At 35.7% G+C, this 20,308-nt stretch overlaps 1 protein-coding gene across 1 annotated transcript in view; it reads right to left on the bottom strand.

Annotated features, from left to right (window-relative positions):
- DCC (DCC netrin 1 receptor) overlaps positions 1–20,308 on the bottom strand; it is an 877,980-nt gene that overhangs the window by 359,517 nt on the left and 498,155 nt on the right. The window contains exons 10-12 of the mRNA XM_070361809.1: positions 16,577–16,725; positions 14,858–14,996; positions 7,973–8,022 (exon numbers count right to left, since the gene is read on the bottom strand). Coding sequence (XP_070217910.1) covers positions 7,973–8,022; positions 14,858–14,996; positions 16,577–16,725 — 338 coding nt within the window. The remainder of the gene's footprint in view (positions 1–7,972; positions 8,023–14,857; positions 14,997–16,576; positions 16,726–20,308) is intronic.

The following is a 20,308-nucleotide window of genomic DNA, read 5'->3' as shown; positions in this document are numbered from 1 at the left end:
CCATTAATCTAATAAACAATACTTACCTTATAGGGTTATTATAAGGAGTAAATAGGGCTTTAATTACTTAACATACTGTCTGGCACAAAACACCTGCTGAAAAATTACTGTCCTTATTACTATTATTATTATTATGGTTATAATTAGATGCTCCTTAAATATGTGCCAAGAATGTTAATTACCATACTCATGCTAATGTCTTAAATCTTTCAGATGAAAGATTTGTTTTTCAACATTTGTTTTCTAAGGTAAACAATACTTTAAGCTATACTAGTGAATTGAATGTTCCAAGATCTCTAAAATCAAATTACAGACTTAGCAACTGCTTTTACCTACTGGTAGGACTAGACCTGTTTCTTGTCCTCTATGTCATCAACCATTCCAACTACAAGGGCAACTTCTATGAACTAAATTAAAATCAGAGATCTTATCACTAAACCTAGGTTCATTTAATTTAAGTCCAATATTAAACCTACCACTTTTCAAAAATGTATGACTTGAGGGAAATCTCATTAAATTTCATGGAAAGGCTAAAGTGAGCTTTGCCTTCAGACCCAATCAGAATCGGATCCATTAGAAATGGATGAAGTACAAATTACAAGGTGATATAAAAGCAGGATTAGAACTCCAAAGAGAATGGTATTCTAGCACAGATTTCAGACTCTTTGTCACAAGACTTATGTAGGTATGCTAAGGGGCAGTAACTAGACCTAGGAAACAGCAAAATGTAATAACCTCAAAACGCACAATGGCAAACAATGATGTATTCAGGTATCTGAAGTGAGAAGATGAGAACTTCTAGAAAATGTTTTTCTATTCTGTTTACATTATAAAATTTAATAAAGATATCAAGATTTAATCCTGTCTCTTATTCAAATCATGTAATAAATGTCTTTGATGGTTCTTAATTCCCTGTTCTTTAGTTATGCACATAGGCATGTTATAAAGACTTTCTAGATTCACTTCTAGCTTTTCATAATTTCTTCTTCTTTCATGTACTTTTTGTTTTTACTTCAAATTAATTCAGGTAAGAATGTAGGAAATAAGGTTATTCGATTTTTAGAGTACATTGCTCGGTGTGGAAAGAATGCCTGCACGTGTGCTAGGCTGCTTCAGTCGTTTCTGACTATTTGCAACCCCATGAATCATAGCCCACCAGGCTCCTCTGTCCACGGGGTTCTCCAGGCAAGAATACTCGAGTGGGTGGCCATTTCCTCCTCCAGGGGATCTTCCTGATCCGGGGATCAAACCCATGTCTCCTACATTGGCAGGCAGGTTCTTTACCACTAGTGCCACCTGGGAAGCCCGTTGGAATGCATATCGTGATGGTATGATAAAAGATAAAAAAGGTTTTAAAGATAGTGTTTACTATAAAATGCTTTCATAGAAAGAAATCATTTGGGCAAAGCAGAATTAAACACTTTTCACAGCCTTTTATCTTTGATAGTGGACTTATTTTTCTCACAGTTTTTAAAAACATCATTGCTTGGAAAAGTACCATATGTACCTAAGGAAATGAGTGATGGTGTGATACAAAGATATGCTTAGAATTTCAAGAGTGTCCTCTTCTTCGACTTATTTGTGAAATTTATTTAAATGGTATGATACATTTATATTATTAAAATTTAGTTATGCAAATGTTTTTACTGTCTTAATATCCTCATTCATAATGTATCTATCATGTTTTCAGTAAAAAAAAAAAAAAGGTGGAAACTATTGACTTCAAATGTTCAAAATAAATCAAAGGATCAATGTAGCTACTACCTAGAGCTCTGATCTAACTTATGATGGGATATAAAACTGATGCTGATGACCAAGATTACGTTTCCCAGAGTTCCTCCAGAACAATCCCATGCAGGTATTTCTGCTTCTTTACTGTTAACTTTGAGAGTTGGCTTTATCAGTAGATTTAAAAAATAACTCATTAATGTGAGACTGTGTAAGAGAAGTAAGCTGAAAGCAGTATCAATGGAAAGGGAGTGTTTCTTTCCACCCGCCAGAGCATCTGCCTCTGTTCTTAACCGGTGCAAGTCATGAAGTCCTTCATTCCCCCGTGAAAGTGAAGACTTAAAATTCTAACTTCTTTATTTCTCTATTAAGATAAATTGAAAGGGCAATAATAAATTTTCTGTGTACTGGTTTCCTCTCTTCTTTAAATAAAACAAGTCAAGATACAGAAAGTAGAACAGTGGTTGCCAGGGCCTGGAGGAAGAAGAATGAAGTATTGCTATACTGTGGGTACAGAGTTTCAGTCTGAGAAGATGCAAAGAGTTCTGGAAATGAATGGTGATGACTGGGCAACAATATCAAAGTATTTATGCCTATACACCGTGTATTTTAAATGGCTATAATGGTAAATTTTATCTGTATTTTGTGTTTTCTTGTGTCTGACTCCTTGCAACCCCATTGACTGTAGCCTACCAGACTCCTCTGCCCAAGGCATTTACCAGGTAAGAATACTAGAGTTGGGTGCCATTCCTACTCCAAGGGATCTTCCTGACCCAGGGATCAAACCCACATCTTCTGTGTCTCCTGCATTGTCAGGCGGATTCCTTACCACTAGCACTGCCTGGGAAGCCCATGTATATTTTACCACAATTAAAAAAATTTTTTTTTTCAAAAGAGTAAGTAGGATAGCAGATATCTGAATATAGGTTCTATACAAATTACAGACCAAATACAACTTTATTTTTGAGGGAGTCTCATGAATTATTACATATTGCCTTATTTTACTATAATACAAAAATGTATATCCACACTTCGTTTTTTGTCTAGTCTACAAATTTTAGACAAAAAAGAAACCAACCAACCAACAAACACCAACAATGACTAGACACTAAGAACTATTGGGAAACACTCCCTTCCTTAGAATTATGCTCCTACCCTTATGCTCTTTCCCAAAGACTTTCAGTCACTGTTTCTGGACTTTCTGTATGCTCAAAGAACAGTTACTTAATGAATCAATGAAGGGATCAGTAACTAAAAAAATGCAAGAGATCTGTATCTACTTCAAATGAATTCAACACGCCATAGTCCAGCAGAAATGGTCTGTGTATTATGATTGAATACAAATATCAGTATGAAGTTTGTGAGTATAAGCATTATTGCAATGCCTGTTTCTAATTTATCTTTATGTGAAATCAATCACCTAAAGGTCACCTAAGGTCACCTAAAGGTCTCCTATGAACTCCTTCCCCACATTAAATTTGTTTCAGAAATTCACTATATTTGTGAGGGAAGGACACAGAGTTCTGGCTCCAAATAACTCAGTGGCCAAAATGTACCTTCTGAAGGATCCGGGATGATTCAAAGAGAAAAACCAAAATAGCTTTTGTCATGACCAATCGAAAGCCGTTACACAACACAGAAGAGAGAGATTGACATTTACAATCACAGTGAGATGATAGGAGTGGTTCTGGAACACCTGTGTAAACAGCATAGCTTTAGGGAGGTTGTGATACAGCAGGAAGTGCTGTTAATGCAAGTGCCCTCTGCACAGCCAAGGAAAGACAATCTCAATTTCACACACACACACGCACGCCACACACACACACACACACACACACACACACACAAAGACCCTGCTCCTAAAATAGAAGATCTACAGAATAACATAATTCAATTGGCCCGTTTTCATTCTTCCAATCTATCCCCTTGTCCTTATTTTCACACAAGTGAACATCCCAGTTGGGAACCAAATGCAAAAGCCTCACTCAGCTCTCCACTGGGCCGTCACTTCTGTTGATTTTATCACTAGCCCAATGACAGAAGAAACACACCTCGGTCAAAACCCTTCTTGAATATGTGCGTACATGTATAGCTGATTCACTTTGCCATATAGCAGAAACTAGCATAACACCATAAATCAACTACACTCCAGTAAAAAAAAAAAAAAGTGAAATATTTCTGTATCTGTCAAATCTTAAATTGAAAAGCAAACAAACAAACCCCTTCCTGTCATGACACATATTGAGAAACACAACCTTTTGAGGCTAATTCAATGATACAATGCTTAAGATTCCCCTTGTGTTAATAAAGTATTAATTAGTTAATCACTTTTTAAAAGACAGTAAAACATCTGGGACCAAAATGATCAGTTTGCTTTCTGAAGTTGGAAATTGCTATTTTAATTCTCCCTTTGGGTAGTTTCTGGGTAAAGGGAATTTCATGATCGCTAAACTAATTTTCAAGTTATTAAAGCATGCCAAATTATGCTGAAACATGGGGAAATGAAATGCCTTAAGATTAAAAAAGATAACCAGTCACATCTTTTACTGTTGTAGTGATTTCGATCACATTCTATTGAACTTGGAGTGACGAACTGGGTAGCCCTTTCAGGGTGGGCTAGATGACATCCACATAGATGAAGGATAACAGTTTCAACAGTGGAGAGGTGACATCCACATAGGTGAAGGATAACAGTTTCAACAGTGGAGAGGTGTAAAGGTGATGTAATGAGAGGAGTCTAATATTCTGCGCTTGAAGTCTCTAAACGTGCACAATGACCCATGCCTGGAGTTCTACAGTTTTTTTTTTTTTTTCTTCTTATTTGGATTTAGTGATTCTTTCCTTGTAATCACCCCATCGTGCTCAGCTGATAAATACCTGGCCATGTGAGTTAATCAATATACCTGTGCCGTTTTCTCAAATTCTGTAAAGATAAAATGATTCAGAAAAGGTATAACAAGTGAAAATACATTCAGAGATGTTTGGAAGCCACGAGAGATTTTAGAGATTCTCTCCAGCTCTCTCATCTTATCAAGGAGGATAAAATGTCTACTTTGAAGAGTTACAACAGATTAAATGTGGTTAGATGAAAGCTGAATTTTCTCTCCCATGTTTTCTTAATAAACTGTGAGTTCCATGAAGGGAAAGACTGAGTTAGGTCCCTACCTTTATATTTACACACACGCACACACACACAGTAGATATATAGTAAGTGTAGAGTAACATTAAATTAATAAGTGAAACCAAAACACAGTGCTTTTCAAGATCTCAGAGAGCTACTGAAAGAGTCCAAACACCAAGAATACCTTGAATCTCAGTATACCCTAAATTGTCTTATTCTGAGAACTTCTGTATTGAAATAAAGGAAAACAGTCAAGCGCCAACTTAATAAGCCCTTTGAATTCTACAAGCTGTACATTATATACCAACCAATTAATTAAGTTGTAATATTTATTTCTTCTAATAATAGTTTTTAAAATAAAATCTTAAGAAAATTATCCTTACAGAAAGTTTTGCTAACAAAAAGTTGCACTTTAAATAACATACAGTAAGTCACTATTTTATCTTTTCTAGTGAAGATGTTATTTCTTGTTAAAAAAAAAGTATTTAGTATAAGAAAAATAACCATCTAATCATAACCATTAACTAAAAATAATATCTATAGGTCAAGCTGTTCCTTCAAAATAAGACGTGTTCACAGGTGGCATACAGAAAAGGAATCTAGTCTGTTTAGTGATGAGTTTTATAAAGGCAATCTACTACGCTGGACCAGAAAATTCCTTTGGTCCTTTATCTCAGTGTATTAGGACCACTTTTTTCGCATGTCCTGGAATATGATTTTTGGTCCATTTGGCTTACAGATGGCCATACCATAACAAATATCTATAAATGAAACTCTCATATCTTGTAGTCACTTCTCAGTTCTATGTACAGAAATCCTAGCCACCTGTGTGCAAACACCAAGACATCTCCTCCTTGACTGTTAATCAAAAGTTCCATAATTGTTGATATGACATAGATAAAAATTTAAAGTATGACTCTTCCTACTATATTAAATAAAAATCCCATAAAATTCATAATTCTATTGGTCAAAAAGAATATGTCAATTTTTCAACTACAACGTTTCTTTTTAAACAAGCATTTTTTTCCTTGAAATGGTAATCATTAGGAGCAAATATTAATTTTGAGAGCTCTTCTTTTAAAGAAGAGTATATCAAAATAGAATATTGTTAGTGTTTTTCTCTGCATCAACATATTGGGGATGATAAAACAGTGTTTGATCACCCAGTTATTTTCCTCTTGGTAACAATCCAAGAAAAATAATTTATAATTCCTTAAAAGCTAGGAAAGAAGATAATAGAGAGAGGAAGGGAGAGAGTAGGAAGGTTTCCAGTGTTTTGCTCTGCTGTGTTCATTCTGAAAAGCTAATGAACAAGTTAAATTTTATGGTAGTGCAATGCTACAGAGATAAATTCAGGAGGACAGAATCAGGAATGTTAATATTTGCTTGCTGCAAACACTGCAGAGTATAGAAGAGTATGGCCTATGATATTTGTGTGTGTATATATACACACACACATATACACACACATCAGTTGAAAAGTCAATTTTGCCATCCAGGAATTCCCTCTTATAGGAAAGTAATAAATTCATATTCAAAGATAGCATCTAGAGTCATTCAGTAATGCCTTATTCACATTCAGAGGAAAACATTTATCCTGTGCTGAAGCAGACTTTTATGGGATATGAGCATATACATGCGAAAAGAGCTTATATCAATTTCTATGTTCTGTCCTGGAGGAAAGATATACAGAGGGTGAAAGTCTAATAAAAATGATTCATTAAAACAAGAGAAACTACAATATGGTCTCCAAGATTCACTCAATGGCAACCTACAAGAATTGTTAAAATCTACTTGACTTTGATTTGGCAATCTCTTAACAAGAACAGCACAGCTATAAAACATTTAACGTTGTTGTAAATAATAATGTCACTTTTAGGGTAATGTCTATTTCTGGTTATTTCCCTTTAGCTAATTTTTTCTCCCTTAATTCACTTATTTTTCTTCCTTCTAAGTTTAAATTTGTTTCATTCATTTGCATGCAATTAGTGCCTAAAAATATAAAGGGTAACCATTTTCTAGAGACATTTTTTCATTAGCTCCAAAAGATAAATTCATTGGCAGAGGTAAATCTGATCAAAATCACAGACTATGACTTCATCAGAGGCATCTGCAAAATATGGCGAGGAATTCTACATTGAATGAAGTCACAACTACTGATACTAAGTTAGATCCATTGCATATGGTATATTACTACTTCCTCATGACAAATCAGTGAGGGAAGAATTAACATTCACATTACATGAATATATAATAGAAGCTGGGGCTCAGTCAGGTTTGAGATTTTCTACATCAGACATAGTTACTAAAAGGGAAAGCTAGGATTAAATACCAAAGTATGACTTTCTCTAAGACACATTAAATTTCCCTGTTGTCTTCTACAGCCTGGAGACCAGTTAGGCCAACCTCCTCACTGAGGTCCAGGGAGAGTGAAATTACTTCCTTGGGTGCACATGATCAGATGATGAAAGAAGGAAGCCAGATCAGTCTACTACATGGCTTAGGCTTGTTTCCAAGGCTGAATGAGATACCCTCAAAATAAGGAGATATTTCCAGAAAACTGATTCTGGCATTAAACTCCTTATGTTTAGCTATACCCAGCCTAATTTAAGCCCTTTTGAAAGTTACATCAACTTTTCAGGCCAGGAAAACATTCATCACTGAGAAACACTGCTTCATAAATATAACCTTATCAGACCCCAAGAACAGCCCTCCACGTCTATAAGAGAAGAGGGATGATAATGAAATAGTCAATTCTAACTAAATCTACCCGGAAACAAGGTCTCTCCTTATCCCATCTCTTGAAGTTGCTTTTTTCATTCCCACATTCAATTTTTCCACCCAGCACATAATGTCCTGTACTGATATATATAGGTGAGTAAATAACTGTTACTTAATGGAATAACCTTTAATCGTTAAAACGTTTATAGAATGAAGTACACTGGAAGAGAACAACCCTCTTGTTTAATTCAAGTGTGGAGGACGTGGGATTAGTGCCACGCACTGTGTTGCTTTGGGACATTTGCTCACGTGGGAGCCGCCATGCACCCCAGGCAGTATAGCTGGGTGACTACAAGTTACACGTGTATAAGTAAGGAAGTAGTAAACATTTCCACAACTCACCCTCGAATTAACTACCTCCAGCGAGACGTTCTGAGGAGGGGCACTTGGCACTAGAAGAAATCAAACAAGGTGAGACCAGTTATTGCCAAAGTCATGAAAGAGAAACCCCAACCCTCTTTGAAAAGAGAAAGCACATATTTTTCACAGTTTGTAAGAATAATTAGGTAGGTGATTCTAGGTGGCACTTCAATATTTTCCTGGAGAGATGGAAAATAACTGCATTTGTTTATATTTTTCTCTCTTGGTGGGCCAGTTATTCATCTAGGGAGCCTCCAAAACACTTAGGCAAGAAAGCACCTGCAGTGATACTAAATACTGCCATTTAATTACAGCTTCCTGGTGATAACCTTCCCAGAGGAACCGATAAAACCACACAGGAGATTTCCTGGAGTGGTTTTAAAGGCTTAAGATATTGTGCTTTTCAGGACCTGCATGGTTTTATGATGAAATATGTCATTCTAATGGTCACTCTTGTTGCTTAATCCCTTTAATGCAAACTTTATTATCCCCTAAAAAGTGAAAAGAAGAAACACATCCCCTTTCTTTTCACACTTTGTAATTAAACCCATGTGTCACAAATGCAAGCAGGTTACCGGAGAGCATTTGGTGAGTGAATTCTATTAACAAGGGAGCAATTTCTTTTTCTTTGTGGGTTTTCTAGGTATTTTGTTTCTCCTACTTGCATTTCAATTGTTTCGCTACTTCATGGAAGGTGGAAGAAGATGTACAGCCTCCTGTATAATACTTCTAAATGGATATTTACTATATCAAAAAGTGAATATTCTATCACATTGGTAATTCTAAGACAGCCATTCACTGAACGACTGATATATGTCAAGTACTATTTGGATGTAATGGGTGAATCATAAAAAAATGAAAGATTCCTGCCCCACAACAGGAATATAAGTAGCTTCAGTAAATGCTTCAAGATAAATGCTTACTATGTATGAATCTGAGTATTCTTTTCATGAAAAATTGATAAATTTAATAGAGAAAAAATGCTTTCAGCATCCTGAAAACTTTAAGTGCTATTTTTGTTAAGTTTCTCTTCCTTAATTTGAACTTGGACGATATCTATGTTTTCCTGGTGTACTTGTACTTGCCCTGAATTTATTTATGTCCTACTCTGGTTTTGCCTTCTGAAAAAGAATCACTATGAAGATATGATATATGTCTGATTAATCTTTATATCCATCAAACTGACGTTCAATTAATATTTCCTGACTCAATAATTAAACAAAAAAATGAATACTTATTCAAATATTAGCTCCTAGACCTTTCTGTACATGATGGGAAGGATAATCACTTCTTTTGTTTTGGCTTTGAACTTCTTGTCTTAGTACTTGATGAAAGTTAACATCAATGTAACTTGTGATAAAATGTTTATCAGAGGCTTGTTCATGAATTGGGTCAACAAGTATTCTTTCAAAAAGATATTTCATGATTTACAAGATAGACTTTATTTTAAAATTCATTGATTATATTATTATTTTCTTATCAAATACAGAATATAACCCTCAGAGGAACCAGAAATTTTGTCCTTTTGACGCTGCACGCCCCACGTTGATGTGTCCAGCACATGGGGGCACACTTAGCAAATATTTGTTCAATTAATCAATTAATAGATTATAAGTTTCTAGTAAAATATTTTTCACATTTAGGGTTCTGATGAATCAATTTACTCAATAATAAAAATGTTCATTATTTTTGCAAATTTATTTTTTAAATTAAGCTATAACATATAAGAAAATGCACAAATATTTCAGAATCTATGACTGGATAAAATGGTGTGTGTGCGTTTCCATTTAAATGCCACCTAGATCAAGATATAGAACATTATCCATATCATTTGCTGTATCTTTTTCTGGAAAGCTCACTTGTGTCCCTTTTCTGTTAATATCTTTCTGGTAGTAGCCACTACTTTTAGGACCTCTAAATCCAGAAATTAATTTATTTTATTTTGAGCTCACTAGAAACAAAACCATAGTTGTTGTCTTTTTCCCCCCTAGGCTGGCTTCTTTGGATAATTGTTATTTCTTGAGATTCGTTCATATTGTTGCAAGTAGCAATAGCTTTTTGTTTTCCTGGTCTATAGTATTATAATATATAATTGCCCTAATTTATATTTGCTTATTCTACTGATGAATGACATTTGGATCAATTTCTAGTTTGGAGTTATGAGAATAAAACTGGTCTGAAAATTTTAGTTTGTGCTTTTGCTGGACAATTGCACTCATTTCCTTCATTATATACCTAGGAGCAGGAATACTGGTAGAAGAAGAACTCCTTATGAGGGTTAAACATATGCTAAGTTTTAATAGATACAAAGCTTTCTAAAGTGACAGTACCAAGACAAGATTAAACATAGGCTGGAAATAACAATTTGTGTGATCAGAAGAACTAAAAAAAAAAACTATATTCTCACAATGAGGAAGAATTTAATATGATCCACACTCAAATTACTTTATAGCACAATAAAAATTAAAATAGGTACAGACCAAAAAATAATACTATGTTCTGAATCACATAATTGTACAGCTTACCAGAAATGCAATTCTTTAAAAGTGAAGATTGGAAATAAAGTCTTAATACTAAAACTACAACAAATCAGAAACATGAAAAATGCCTCTAGTTTATGTTTCATCTGATACTATAACATTTACATTATATTATATATTATCACCAAATAAAATTGTAACATAGATTTTTGGAGGAAAGGGAAGGTATCTTAAATTTATCATGCATTTTGTTCTAGGTGCTATGCTAGTCGATATGAAACCCTTAAATGTCCTTTTAATAAAGCTTACAAATGATATTTAGCTCCTCATCTCAGAAGACCAAGAATATATAAGAAAAAGAGTAAACTACCACAATCTGATAATTTTCTGTATTAGGAATTTAAAGCCATGAACTCCCAAAGGTGTTGTCTATTTTTGTCTATCACAAAAATATCACAACAGTGTTGTCTATTTTTGTCTATTTTTTACAATACAAATTTCTCTTATTTTTCCATGATAGCACACTGTCTATTCTTGCTTTACACAGTCAGGAAAGAAAGTGAACAATGTTTTCTACAGTATTTTTAGTTATTATTTCCTCCTTTACACTATCAATTTTCATAGTATTTACAAATTAATAGATATCAACAGACAGGATTAGTGAAAATGAGTGGAATTCAACATTTATCTATTGGGACTTTATTTGTCTTATTTGACAACGATTCCTTGTTTCATGAAGCAGAGGGGAAGGACATGGTTCATTGCTTTTCTCGTCAAAATGTCAAGTACTTTATCATTTACAATAAGTTCATTAAAGCCAATCAGAGTCATTTGATCTGGAAACTCCTCTTAATACAGTGGAACATGCTGGTTTAAGCACGTGATGATGAAGCATTCTGTGGAGTAGATTAAGTTCCCATATTTATAATGAGTCATATAATCACTTGAATTCCTCTCCTTAGCAAGCCTGAGCTGTCCTGTATACACAATTTGTGGATTGAAAGAATTTATATATAACTGAGCATTTTTCTTGAGGGAACTAATATGAGACATTTATTGTAGAATAAGAGAAATACATTTTTCCACATCAAATCTTCCTTCTTTACTAACTAGCTTCCATGACCTGGCTCTTCTGCTGACTAGCATTTATGACCTCTATGTTAGTTTTGTTGTCTATAAAGTAGGAAAAAATACAGTGTTGTGAAGTATGTGGAGCCAGGTCTTGCACTAATAAGTACTCAAAAAATATTACTGATAAAAGTAAGAAGCACATTCCTATAGTTGAGTTTGCCCACAAAATCTGGTCCCTATGCCTTCAGACATAGGGTAAGTTGGCATGGATGCAAATACATGCTCATTAATTCATAAAACCTATAAATAACCTATTTATGTCAACTAATTCAAGAGATAGTATATCGGAACCAACGGGCAAATCTACTCACAGTCTGTACTAAATATTAGACCGTCTAGATTGATGCTTTACGCCAACTACAAATTGGCACTTGCCAAGAGCCTTACCAGCAGACTGAACAACAAGGCCATTTGCCATCTGCCTCTGAGGAGACTGAACCCTATGCTGAGTGAAGTCGCTCAGTCGTGTGCGACTCTGTGACCCCATGGACTGAAATCCTCTGTCCATGGGATTTTCCAGGCAATAGTCCTGGAGTGGATTGTCATTCCTTCTCCAGGGGATCTTCCCAACCCAGGGATCAAACCTGGGTCTCCCACTTTGTAGACAGATGCTACTGCAGCTATTAACCTTCAATAGCCTCTGAGGGAGTTCAGGGTGGAGTGAGGCCCTCTGTGCTCCAGGGAATCTGGTGGGACAGGTCTTTAGATAGTCAGATATTTTCAGGAACTGATTTTATGATCTCAATCCTTTTAAATCCCTTCATGGTGACATCAGATCCTTATGACTAGCAAAAAAGTTTTTGTAAAACAAGTACTTTATGATATTCAACTCCCCCTTCACCAAAAGGGGTTTTTATATATCTACCTTCCCCCAGTGTCACTTTGGAGCAGTCTCTCAGAGCTATCTGAGGTGCTGTCTCCTGGGCTGCAGTCCTCATTTTGACCCCAAATAAACTAACTCACAACTCTCAACTTGTGCATCTTTTTTAGTCGACATCTACAATTCCAAGGGTCTGAAAAAGCACAACATCATAAACCAATGATACACTGAATGGAGGAATTTGAACAATAACAATGTTTCTTCCCAGAGAAACAAAGTGGAGCTAAATTAGAAATGACAATTCATTAGAGTAAAATTTTTTTAATAAGCATCTTAGCCATAACAAGAATACTTTTGGGATAATTAATTCAGAAAAACAGTTGGCATTTCATTTTTTTTAATTCAATTTTTCTATGGGCCCAAAATAATTTTTTAGTAAGAATTTCTAGGGCTTTATAAGAAATATGAAGTTCTCTGTAACACACATATGTAGACATAATTATATGTTAAATGAGTCTCACAAATAGGAAGTCCTAAAGATGAGTCTATACTTACAAACACTTGTACAGGTTTGGCTGAACTGCCTGAGTAATTCAACAAATATTTACTGAGTAAGAAGGGATATAGAGATGAATATAACATCACCTCTCATTTAAGGAACATTTAAAATAATGAGAAAGAGAGACACTGGCATAATAACATTTATTAAACATCTAAATATATGCCATGCTCATGTTTCAGGTGCTTATATGTATTACCCACTTAATTTTCACAATATCTACTTTTTATAACATCTAGAAAGTCAAGGAGAATATGGCTTTATTAAGTACAACTAGGAAGTGGGTGACTATAATTATAATTAAATTCATCTACATGTGACCTCAGCATGGAGAGCTTCAGTAGAGAGGAAAGGACATCGGACTGAAGTAAAAGAGATGAAGTGATTGTAAAGATGAGCACAGATGAGGTCAGAGTGCCCAGTCCTAGGGGCCCCTGGCATGCGTGCTTTCTGTATCAAAGGCACCTGACAGAGCGAGGCTGGGGGCCTCTCGCACAGTGATGCTTGTTGATGAGGCTCATGAAATCCTTTTATTTAAATGACAGGCATTTTCTAAATCCTATATGTTGCAACACTTCTAAATAACAAGTCTTGGATTAATGAGTAATAATCTATCTTTCTCACTTATGACATTTAAAACCAAAGTAGAGAATAAGGCCACAGCATTACATTCAGAGTGTGAAAGAAATCTACATAAATTATGTAAAATATTCATTTTCATTTGTTTTCCTTTTATTTTTATAATTATAAGTTGTGAAGTAATTTATTCTGCCAATAAATATTCCGTTCTGTCTTCAATAACAGAATCAGATGAATGAGCTTAGGAATTACATTAAAAATGATACCAAAGTGGTGTCAGATATATATATTTTTTATATTGAAATTGCAAATGAACATTACTCCTGTGTCTCCTTTGCACTGTCCTTCAGAACAGGCATGTGCTTCCTCATTTCACTGATGTTGTGTGGAGTATTTACTCAGATACTTTCTGAGATTAAAGCATGGTGGATTGGCGAACGAATCACAAACTGAAGTCATTTTTTGAAATTCACAAGATCAATAATTTATAGAATTACACACACCAACATGGAAACTGTTGTTGAAAAGAAATAGCTTGCCACCTTTTTAATATTCATAGAGGTCACAGCTCTGCATTTCTGCACCTGCCTGAATTGTCACTGGCCTCATATCATAAACTCTGCTATGCTTTATTTTCACTTTTCATTAAACTTCTAACATTTCATTATCATCCGTTTCTTAGATCTCTAGTTACCTCTGCTACTGCTTTGTCAAATTCATCTATTTCATTAAGATTTCCTCCTCTTTTTTATGGCATTAAAAAATATGTCTGATCTTTCATTTGCTAGGCAAGGTAAAAGTAAAATATAAATTTTCAGGTTCAGTTTTATTACTTTCAATATTGGATTATTTGGCCTATATCTTCATGATTTTTTTTTTAAATTGGAGGTATATGTAGGAGGATTGTCCATTATTTAAACACATGTAATCACCTACCACCATTTAGAAGGAGAAACAAAAGATGCTGATGTAAATTAGCCCCACACATGCACAAATGTGTTTGTATTTATAGGAATAAAGGAAAACACACACACAAAATTATTTTGAGCTTTTAGGCAGTAGTCACACCTCTTGTAAATGACTAATTAGGACATCCTGATTCAGAGTGTATACTTTTTCAAAGTTTAAATTTGACTGTAATAAGTGGTTTGATGAATAAGCCAAATTTCTAATGTATGTTAGTCTATTTCATTAAGTTTTAGTTAGGACCCCTTGAGCACAGAATCTATCACATGCATTCAATATTATTTCATTATTATAACAAATAAGTGAGTCAAATTCCACTGTCTATAACTTACCATCAGAAAGCGTAACCACTGTCACGTCGTCAGTAGATACTCCTGGCCCATACCGGTTATAAGCTAGGAATCGAAGACTATATTCCGTGAATTTTTTCAGGCCTTCCAGTTTATAAGATAGCCCATCAACCTCTATATTCTGGAGAGATAAAACACCAAAATTGTTATTCAGGAGGCACGTTAAAGCAGAAATGGCAGCCATTCTGAGCAATCAGTGAATTGATAGTAGACTCTCATTCACAAAGCAACACTCTAGCCTTATTATGAGTTGTTATAAAACCCAAATGGTGACACATACTCCTCCACTAAAGACCGAACCACTCTGTAGACTCCTAGTTAAATTAACACCATGCTGTCTTCACAGTCATTAAGTTCCAATTTGTTTAACGCCACCCAATACATTGAATAGTGTATTGTATTAACAACCACACCAAAACTCTGACAGGCAGAAGGCAGCTCATGAAGCCACAGGAACAGAGTTGCTCCTATACCTGAAATGAACTAATTTCCCAAGAAACAATAGAATTCTTCCTTCCCCTGCTGAAATATACTCATGGCTCTTGAAACTGACAGATACTTTGCTACAATAGCAAAGAATACTTTGCTATTCTCTCTCAAAATGCTGGGAGGTTAAGTTGAAGTGTTTTCAGCACTTCACAGCTGAAGAAATGAGGTGCTGGAGGTGAAGTTCACTGAGAAATGAGAGCCAGTTTGCTCCAGAAGACCCATTATGTCACTCTTTCCAATGATTCTCACACTCACATTTATCTTGGGTAATATTATTTAAATGGATTGGTAAAATGCGTTATTGAAGAACTAAAATGTGTAGGAAAAAGGGTAGAATAGAAAGCTAAAAATAAGAGCAAAATAGCTTGGGAACAGTAAACAAACATGAATGACTGATTGCAAAGGAGGATCTCTTAATCACTCTCATGCTATAACTAGGAACTGCTGTGGATAGAACGAATGCAAAATTTTTTTTAATGAAAAATATCTATCCTGCAGAGTATGTGAAAGCATGAGGACCACACTATGCTGGGCAGACTTCACAACACATCGTAAGAACTCCAGGATCTCAAGATCACTTCTGGGCCCTTCCTATTTAACTACCCACTAGCTACGTATCTTTTGTTACATGAAGTTGAGACTCTGGAAGTAAACATCGCAATAGTCATATACATGTTAACAAAACAGAATCGTCCAGTTTCATGTGTCGCCATAAAGGTTCATTTACTTTTATTTGAAAATCTAATTTGCTTATTTTCCAGGATCTGTGCTAACCACAGATTAGAAGCAAAATGAAAGGAGGAGGAATGTAGTCTTCAGGAGTAAAGTATACGGAAAACAACAAGAAGCCAGAATTCACATTAAATACGTGAATGAAAAAGCAATTTCACTGAGGTCACCGAATATGATTGATCATCTTTTAAGATAAGGACTGAAATACAAATATTTTTCTGGGATCAGATGGGCTTATTCAAAGGTATCCTGGCCCAGACTGCGATATACTCAAACAAAACATCGGCATCCTTTTTATTGATTTCACCTCATTGCCCATTTGCCCACCAGAATTTAATTACTGAACATTTTCAATACCAGTTACTTTAAAACTGATCGGCTATCCAATTAATGTGCTGGATACTGGCTTGTATCAAGGGCCTGCAGATCTCCTGCAGTTTCTCCGAGAGGTGTAGGTGTGGGGCCCATTCTCTCGCCTACCTGTTCCTTTCCCGTGGACACTTCCGTACAGAACAGTCTGTAACCTTGCACTGGACCATTTGCATAGGCAGGGGGTTCCCAGGTAATAAGAATTGAGGTAGGTGAGGTAGATACAGCTTGCAGGTTTTCTACTGGCCCTGGAACTTGCACTGTTTACAAGAGAAATTGATTAGTACAAGTAAGTTCTCTTTCTTGAAACAAACAGAATTCCATCTTTTACAGTTTAAGGAAATATAGCACCATGTACTATTTTTAGAATCACATAGTATAAGAATGTAAAAACACACGGAACACAAATAGAAAGTAGTGAAATTTTAGAACCATTCATTTTAAAATTCAGAACAGAGCTTACATTAAATCTAAATTACTTATTTCATTTAACAGTTGAGGAAACTGGTCAAGGAGTCTAAATGACTAGAGTAATGGCTGGATTAAGAGTGGGATTCTTAATCTAAATTCTTAGCTTGGAGAATTTTCTACTTTGCCAGTATGCCTTTGCCTGTGTGTTGCTAACTGCAGAAGGAAAAGAGGAAACACAATTAGAATATTTGTACATCATGGTCATATTTATAATTCAAGTAGGCAGTATGGTTATGGATAATTTACCACATTGTCTTTATTGAAGCCATCATTTTACAATCTTGCCCAAATCTGGGTCCTTTAAATTAATTTCAAGATTTAATTTCAATTTTACTTTCTAGCATTCCATTTTCTCTTGCAACTATTACTTTACTTAATCAAGGATAAAAAGCTTGTTCATTAAAGAAATCAGATAAACACAGGTCCACAATCACTTAACCAAAACACTTATGTCCAGATATGTTTCTATATCCAGAAGTTCTCGGGTTTTATAAAGGAAACATGGTGCATATGCAGTGCTTTATGTAAGACCCTGAGTGGAGTCTGTTGTGTTGTAGTGCCCTGTTATTACACCATCCATTTGCAGCAAACATGCATTCACACCAAATAGAATTATTCAAGACTATACACAGCCTGACATAAGATCAGGTGAGATGAGGCTATGAGATGAGTTAAGAAAATCCTTCATTTCAGATATGCAAATTTTGAATTTCTTCACAATTTTTTATTTTCTCATAAGCCTTGAATATAAATATGTGGTTTGCAAATGGTAAATGCAATAACCATGCTAGTTACCGCACTCCAAAATAAATAAATAGCCCATCATTGCAAGCATAGCAATGACTTTAACTTAAACATGCTGTGTATTCCCCGCCAGCCTTAGATACCACCCAGCTTTGGACAGATATACATTCCAGGCCTCTAATCAATCCCTTCTGAGTTTGAACTTCCATAGCAAATACCATATGAAACCCCAGCTGACATGATATCCAATGACAGACTTCCTGGATCAGCATTGAGCCTGGGCCTCTGGATCATTTTCAGAATTTGTTCCACGGAACCCAGCTCCTTAAGGCATTACTGCTCACACTTTTGGGGTGGGGGAGGCATACTCAAAAACAAGTATTTTCTGCTGAGACAGGCTGGGACCTGAGTCCCTTTGCTGCAATGCTTGTACATGGATAAAAGTCTCCTCAAGAAACAAAGGTTAACTGGCCTCTTATCAATTTCTGTTGATTGGGAAAGGGCAAGAATTTCGGTTGGCATTGATATCACCTTCATACATTACCCCACCAGTCTTCAAATCCTGAGAATCCTTATTATTGACAACTGCATCCTTTTCATGTTAACAAGTGATTATTAATAATCTCTTAAAAAATTTACATGGAAATAATTTTAAGCCCACAGAAAACATTAAGAATGAGAATAGTACATACAATACCCTTGTTCCCTTTATCCAGATCTACCTATTGTTAGCTTTGTTCTATAAACTATCATTCTCTCTCTCAATTATCTATCTATCTATCCAGATTAGGCCACACTTATCAGGGCTCTTTACCCCGAAACTCTTTAGTGCATATTTCTTAAGAATTAATGTGTACATGAATAATATAGCTGTCAACTTCAGCATTTCGTATTAAAACAATATTTTATCTAATCATCGTTTGTATTCAGTGTCAACTGACTTGGTAGTGTCATTTACGCAGCATTTTCATCTCTAGTTGAGGATCCAGCTTATGGTCAAGTTTGAACTTCACTACTATATCTCTTAAGTCTATTTTATACTGAGACTGTTTCAAAGACTTTCTTTACTTTTAGGCCATTTATTTTTTGAAGAATATATCCTATTTTAACTGATAGAATGTTCTCCATTTTAGATTTGTCTTTGTTTCTTCCTACTGAGTTTAGGTTATACATCCCGGGCTGCAATATGTTGTCCTTCTCAGGGCATGGTATCCAGAGGCATGAGATCTTTGAACCCTCACTTATGTTAATCTCGTGAACTAGGTCAAGGTGCTATCCGATTTCTCCACTATAGGGTTAAGTGGTCCTCCTGTACTCTGGTCCCCTGCTTCCCTGCTTGCAACTCATAAACAATCTGTGTGGAGATGCTACACTGGAACCGTGCTCTTTAACAAAGTCTCTAGGTCCTTAGGCTGAAGGACAAACACATGACTGTGTACACACAGATACACACACAAACTCTCAGGAACATACATATAGTCACATGTACAGATGCATACGCTATCTTTCATGACTCTACAGAGATGCCACCCGTCCTAATCCATCTCTGTAGGGGTCATTCTTGCCTTCCCCATTCTTCTTCTATGGGATCTTTCTTTCTTCCGAAGGGAGAACTGTGACTCCCAAACAGTTGTATTTTGACAGACATTTCATGAAAGTGTCCTCACCTCAGTATTCTTCCACAGAAGAGTAATTTTTCTATGGAAATCCTTTATTTCACAAATGGAACTTTAGTAGACAAATGTTAAACAGTGGTGAGTCTTGCCAGTGTCAAAGTTTATAGTGATGCAGTTAGAACTGTATTACAATAAAGCAGATATTCTGTTCCATGGGGGCGAGGGGAAGCAAACTCAAATGTGCCTCCTGATACTCTTCAACTGGAGGGGCTTCCCAGGTAGCTCAGTGGTAAAGAATCTGCCTGTCAATGCAAGAGATGCAGGAGTCATGGGTTCAATCCCTGGGTCAGGAAGATCCTCTGGAGGAGGAAATGGCAACCCACTCCAGTATTCTTGCCTGAATAATCCCACAGACAGACAAATCTGGCAGGCTACAGTCCAGAGGGTCACAAAGAGTTGGACACGACTGAGCACACATGGACACATGCTTCAACTGCATTTTCAAAGTGCAATATTTTAAACAACACACACACACAGAAGTTGCTCAGTCATGTCCAACTCTTTGCGACCCCATGGATTGTAGCCCACCAGGCTCCTCGGTCCATGGGATTTTCCAGGCATGAATACTGGAGTGGGTTGCTGTTTCCTTCTCCAATTTTAAACAACAGTAAGTAGTAAAAACATTAATGACTTACATGTTTCTTTGATTACTGTTATATTCACAAAGACAATGCGAACACTTCAAGAAGGACTATTTCTGATTTGGGATCTACTATTTTTCTAAGGAAGGCAGACAGAGAAAGGCACAGAAGCAATGAGATTGAATGACCTGCTAAAGATACATGTTGAATGTAAGGTAACCAGGATTATGAAAGTTCCCACAGAGCATATTCCTGCAGCCCAGTGATGTGTATGGGATGGAATGTATTCTTTGTTGCTTTCTCATGGCTAAAGTGGAAAGGGCATTGCCTACTAAAATGAAAGTGAAAGTCACTCAGCCATGTCCGACTCT

This window comes from Bos mutus, chromosome 24 (assembly GCF_027580195.1).
Source record: "Bos mutus isolate GX-2022 chromosome 24, NWIPB_WYAK_1.1, whole genome shotgun sequence".
Taxonomy (NCBI): Eukaryota; Metazoa; Chordata; class Mammalia; order Artiodactyla; family Bovidae; genus Bos; species Bos mutus.
The sequence above is the reverse complement of the archived record's forward strand: the minus strand, read 5'-3'. Positions and strand labels throughout refer to the sequence as shown.